At 50.5% G+C, this 5,635-nt stretch overlaps 1 protein-coding gene across 1 annotated transcript; it reads right to left on the reverse strand.

Moving 5' to 3' along the window:
- Positions 1-1,013: 1,013 nt before the first annotated feature.
- LOC117582339 (antigen 5 like allergen Cul n 1) lies at positions 1,014-2,121 on the reverse strand. The gene is made up of 4 exons (XM_034269994.1): positions 1,942-2,121; positions 1,739-1,888; positions 1,439-1,683; positions 1,014-1,374 (listed from the first exon to the last, which is right to left on the reverse strand). Exons 1-4 carry the CDS (start codon positions 2,074-2,076, stop codon positions 1,122-1,124), a joined length of 783 nt encoding a protein of 260 aa, XP_034125885.1. The 5' UTR covers positions 2,077-2,121; the 3' UTR covers positions 1,014-1,121.
- Positions 2,122-5,635: the final 3,514 nt, after the last annotated feature.

The following is a 5,635-nucleotide window of genomic DNA, read 5'->3' on the forward strand; positions in this document are numbered from 1 at the left end:
CACCGAAAGACGCGCCGCACTCGGCGCACGACTTCTAGGAAAACTCGACCATTAAGCCAAAGCCCCAGAGTTGAGTGGAGTTCAGGCCAGCCGCAAAGTGGAGAGCGCTGAAATAGATTAGTTCTCATTCGGGTGCTGTCTAGGCAGGTGCGATTACGTGGATTACGATAGAATCCTTTTCGCTCCAGCCCAAGCTGAACCCATTAAACGGAGTCATAAACCCAGAGTTGGGTGAAGTTCAAGATGCTCCAAGAAAGACGAAAGTCGAAAAGGTTCTCCAGTGATTGCAGTGGCGACACTTTTAATGGACAATCTCATGGACATTAAGCATTCTGCTTCATCATTCATTCGGAGTCTACTCCACGCGACTCATCGCAAGTGGACTCCGCGTGGGCGTCACTCCAGCAGTTCAGTGACTCTGCGAGTGGCACTCTGTGAGAGAGTCTAGGCTTCTGGTGCTTCTGGGGCTTCTGGGGCTTCTGGGGCTTCGCCACTGACATTGACCCAATTGGTGAGTTTCGCGGATAGAAGCTAATAAAATCTTTTGTTGCTTTTTCGATCGCATGTGCCGAGTATTTGCCACTGCTCGGGACGGGCGGCGGGACAGGTTTCCAAATCAATAAGTTCTGAAGACAAGTCAACTCAAAGCTGATATTTGCATACTCTTCGAGCATCTCTTTATGGATCTGCGTTTGGACAATAACAAACGAAAGTTTTGGGTGCCAAACCAGTCTCGAGATGGCTGCAGAAGGGCAGAGCGGGGTGAGCCGCTGCTTTCTTTGTAGAATCGGTTTGATAGTCTTACAGCGTAGTGTCCTAAACGAGAATGAATTATTTATTGTGTGGTTGGTTATGCAATGACACTCGGAGCAGAGCCTGACTCTGGTCAGAAGTCAGAAGTCAGAAATCAGAAGTCACAAGTCAAAAGTCAGGATGGAACGGAATAAGATGGGATTGGAAAATCAATTATGCAAAGTGGCTGAAGTTGAGCGTCACAGAGCGATGCGATCATTTATTTATTTATTTTTGTGTGTGTGTGTTGTAAAGCTACGGATTTCTGAATACTTGGCAGTGGGACCTGGGGGTAACACTAGGGGGGGAACTGAGGATCACAGGACGGATCACCAGTTGGGATCGTACTCCTCGCGCGTGGAGCACAGGCCCGGATAGAAGTGACTCTTGCCCGTGGTGCAGCGCGAGGCCGGGTAGCCAGTCTCGTAGACGATCGCCCCCAGGGCGTACAGCGAGGCGTAGTTGCAGACAACATTGTAGATGTACACGGAGGGGTAGTCCGGCCGCGTGAAGCGCATGATGGAGCAGCCCAGCGAGAAGTTCTTGTCCACACTCATCTCCACAAAGTGGCCATAGTCCTCGCTAAAGGTTGGAGGAGGGGGAGACACGCATAAGCTCCGGACTGGCACCTCTCCCAAGTACTCACAATATGGGCGTCACTTTGAAGGCATCGATGAAGCTGTTGTCTATCAGATCCCATTCGTTGAACCACAGCCCGACGCACTCCTCCACCAGGCTGGTCACGTTCACGTGTGGATTCCGGTTGCGCCACACTGCGCACAGATTCTGCCCGGAATTGGCGTAGCGGTACGTGCTGTGGCAGTCATCGTGGTCCAGTATGCAGGTTCGGGTGTTCAGATGCGACAGATACTGCAGCTCGTCGTCCCACACCTGCGAAAGAGTTGGACTGAGAGACTGAGCCGCAAATGGGGACCATGGGACCTACCATGGTGGCCATGCGTGCCGCTGGATAGTAGCCGGGCACTCGTCCCAGCGCCAGGAAGTTCCTCCGCTTGTTGTGCGCGTGCAGGAAGTCCGACTTGTGGCGACTGATGTCCACCTGGAAGGAGTCCGGCTGGCAGCGTCTGGCAAAGTGCTAGGAGAGCGACAATCAGATGCTGTCTTGTTGTGTTCTTCTCCTGTAGTTACCCCTGTATTCCGGCAGGCCACATGCCGCACGCCCTTCTCGCAGAGCGTCGGATCGCACCAGCTGTACTCCTTGGCCAGGACCAGCTGCAGCAGCAGCAGCAGCAGGCAGACTAACGAAGGTGCAAACTCAGACATTCTGGATGGGAATGGCTCTATCTTTCTATATCTTCTGAATGGCAGTGCGCGTGGCCGTCTTTATTGAATGTTTCCCTCCGAATGAGCTGAGATCATGGAGAGCTGGAGCCAGAGAGTGTGCCATGCCGCCTGCCAACTTTTGTATATATTTCTCTCGATTCTCCAGAGCCATTTCGCAAAGTCCAAGCCATAGCAGCCTCAGCCAAGCCTTTCTAACACGTTTAGAACAAAACGGCCAAGAACAAGTTTTATACAAAATAATGATAATAAATATAAATATTAATTTGAGGGCGAGCAGATCCGACGACTAGTGAGCATCTCCCAGTGCGTCTGTTCGTTCTCAGTTCTTTGTGGACAGAAGAGAGTTTGTGCCGAAAGTTCGTTGTTGCCACGATCGATCGATCGATCGATCGATCGGTTGACAGAACAGACCATAAAATGTGCGCGTTTGATGTTAATGCGATCGTTAAAAGATCTACATAAAAGTACACACACTCGGGCATATCTTTTGTTGGGTTGGCGGCTGGGGAAGTGCAATTAATTACCCAATTTTTATTGACACACTCATCCGTCCAAAAGTAGACTAAATTTAGTGGCTTTAATATGCAAATTGCGACCACGATAATGCCCGATAAGGCGGCACTTAGGAGTTGTCGCGTGATTTAGGCTTCTCCTTGTAGATTTATGGCAGAGAAATGCGAGAAGAAAGGCAGACGGACAGACACTCTAGAGTGTGCTGCTGATTGATGGATCTTTAATGGGTTGTAGAGGGCATCCCCTGCTTCGACTTTCCCCCCAAGAGCTTGACTAATTAGTGTTCCCTTCGCCATGTCTTTGGGTTCTTTTGGCACTAATTGCTGTTATTAGCGAGCGACCAAGATTGATCGCCAGTCCACGTGCAAAGTCGCCGATCAGTGGATTCGAATTGTTATTGTAATTGCGATTGAGATTAGATAACTGCAATTAATACCCCGTACGGATTGCAGTCGAATAACTTCCGTCATTGGCAGCGGCATCCGAGTTTTGCATAATTGCATTTGATTGCGGGACGGGATGGCTTCGCTTGGTGCAAAATGAAATGAATTATGTATCCCCCAGGTACACAACAATCGATGCGAGTCGGGGAACAAGCAGAGTTAATTGAATATAATTAATAAACCATATTGACTCGCCAAATGTTTAAATCTGAATACCCAACCAGTTTGTCGGCAAAGCCAAAGCCAAAGCCAAAGCCGACGCCTCTCTGTCTGTCGAGGTGCGAAAACAAGTGATTCTGTTCGCTGTGAGAGTTCTATGGAATGTCCTAAAGTGTAAAGCGAGAGAGAGAGCCAATATCTTGGTAGCTAATTGTGTTTCAGTGGGACACACGCCATTGCCATTAGAGCAAGCGCTGAATTCTTGATTGGCAATCAAGTTAGTCGAAAACCCATGAGAATCGCAGATGCGGAGATGGGGAACTATGGAAATCTATTCATTAATTCAGCCATTCAAACAAATGCCCGCAGACATTTGCACATCTGATGACTGACACTGATTGACAGCTAGGGGCTCTATGGGGGAGGTGTCTGTCGGCAATTAATAACCAATTTGCACAGTTAATTAACTTATGGTCAAGACAACTCAATCTACAATGCAAAATCTCGCCGATTATGCAGAAAAGATTAACCAAAGCAAAGGGATGCAAGTGATTGGAAGGGGATACTTCATAGGTAGAAGCAATGCCAGCTGAGGATGTTTCATTTGAGTAAGCTTTCTGCATCCCCTTAACCATTGTGTGCTGCTGGAAACGCTCGGAATTGCCACCCCGTTGCTGCCGCTTTATGGCCAGCGCCGAAGAGTATGCTGCAAATTATTTATTCTTCTCTCCCTCTCCTCCCTCTCTGAGGGGTGACCCCTTAGTGGTTCCGGCGGATCAATAGCATAAATAATGCCACATTTGTCCAGAGCTCTGTCAACATCCCCCCAATGGGGAGCCAAGCGTGGGCAGGACACACTCGGAATTCCACCCTCCCTGCGGCATTGGGAAAGTGCAGCCCTTGGAGCGGCTCACTCGTACGTGGGAGTGCCAGTGGCATATGTCTGTACGCGCTAATGGCCAAGACGATGACAATGGCTGCTCCCACGCGCACTCTGAATGATGATTCATGTGATTCCACTCGCTTATGCACACTTAGGAACGATCCCATCCCATGGCATTCCATGGCATGCCATGGCATCCCTTTGCATCCGTCGGCGACTGGCATGGCAGATGATGCATGGCTGAGAGGACATCGATGGTCGCGGACTTGTCCTTGCTGGCGGCTTATCTGGACAGCTGGCCGGACATCTTTATGAGTTGCTGGAGCACGGATTGATAAATTGGGGATTTTAAGTGGTCTGTGAAATACGAGCGAGCGAGAGGAGCCGGAGCGGCCCGGAGTGGTCTAATGTCTGGTCTAATGCCGCCCCATGGGGAATGCAGTAAACGCCAATTGTCCGACAAACATTTCACCAATGGCCAAATTTGGCTCACGCCGTGGCGCCACACCAGTGGATGGCTGGCTGCCCAGATCTCCCCAGTGGAATGGATATGGCATTTGCACCGATATGGACAGGTTAGCGCCTGATAAGGGCAGAGCACGCGTCGCCCGGCGTCTCCAGGCGAGCGACACGCGGAAGCATTCAAAGGCATTACAGCAGGCAGATGTCATCAGAGTCGAGACCAGAGCCAAGAGCCAAGAGCCAAGAGCCAATACCAGATCGAGATCGTTTCTGCTGAACAACGAGCAGCGACGGGCATCAATCAGGTTGCAATTGGAATGGGAATTGGTATGGGCTGGGGGGAGAATCAACCTGATGATCGACTTGTTGCTTATTCCCTGCACGTGCCTGCTGCGTGGCTCTGCCACTGCCTGTGGCTTTCCTCAATGAGCAATGAGCAATGAGAAATGGCCAAGTGGCCAAGTGGCCTGTGGCCTGTGGCCGCCAGATTGTGTTTTCCTTCTAAATCGCCTTCGATCGGATCGTTGAATTTACGAGCTCTTTGAGTGTGTGTGGCGATGGCGATGTGGATGTGGCTCTTTCTTTCCAAGAAATCAACAAGCCGCCGCTGCTGGCATGTTCAAATTACAGACAAACTTGTGTGTACCGCTCCCGGCACTGGAATTGCTGGTCACCCAACCCTAGACAACTCTGACAATTATTGCTAAGCAAACATGCATAAATTGGCATTGCCATTGCCATTGCCATTACCAGTGCCCCGTAATTCGATGCCAGCCAGCCAGCTCTGATTGGGGACTCTGTTTCTGCCTCTCGCGATGGATGCTGGCTGCTGGCTGCTGGCTGCTCGCTGCTCGCTGCTGGCCGTCCCTTGGCAAGGCAGTTGGACTGTGACTTCCTTCCGTGACTCCCCAGACGCAGCGTCTCCAATTCTGTGTCGAGTCCGAATGTGAGCTGTGAAGTTCGTGCCTGCGAAACCGATGCCGCACTCGAATGTTTCAACAAGAAACAGCTCTTTTGCCAGAGATCCCCAAAGTCAAGAGCCCGATCCGACCATCGAGAAATATAAACACAGTTCCCA

This window comes from Drosophila guanche, unplaced genomic scaffold (assembly GCF_900245975.1).
Source record: "Drosophila guanche unplaced genomic scaffold, DGUA_6, whole genome shotgun sequence".
Taxonomy (NCBI): Eukaryota; Metazoa; Arthropoda; class Insecta; order Diptera; family Drosophilidae; genus Drosophila; species Drosophila guanche.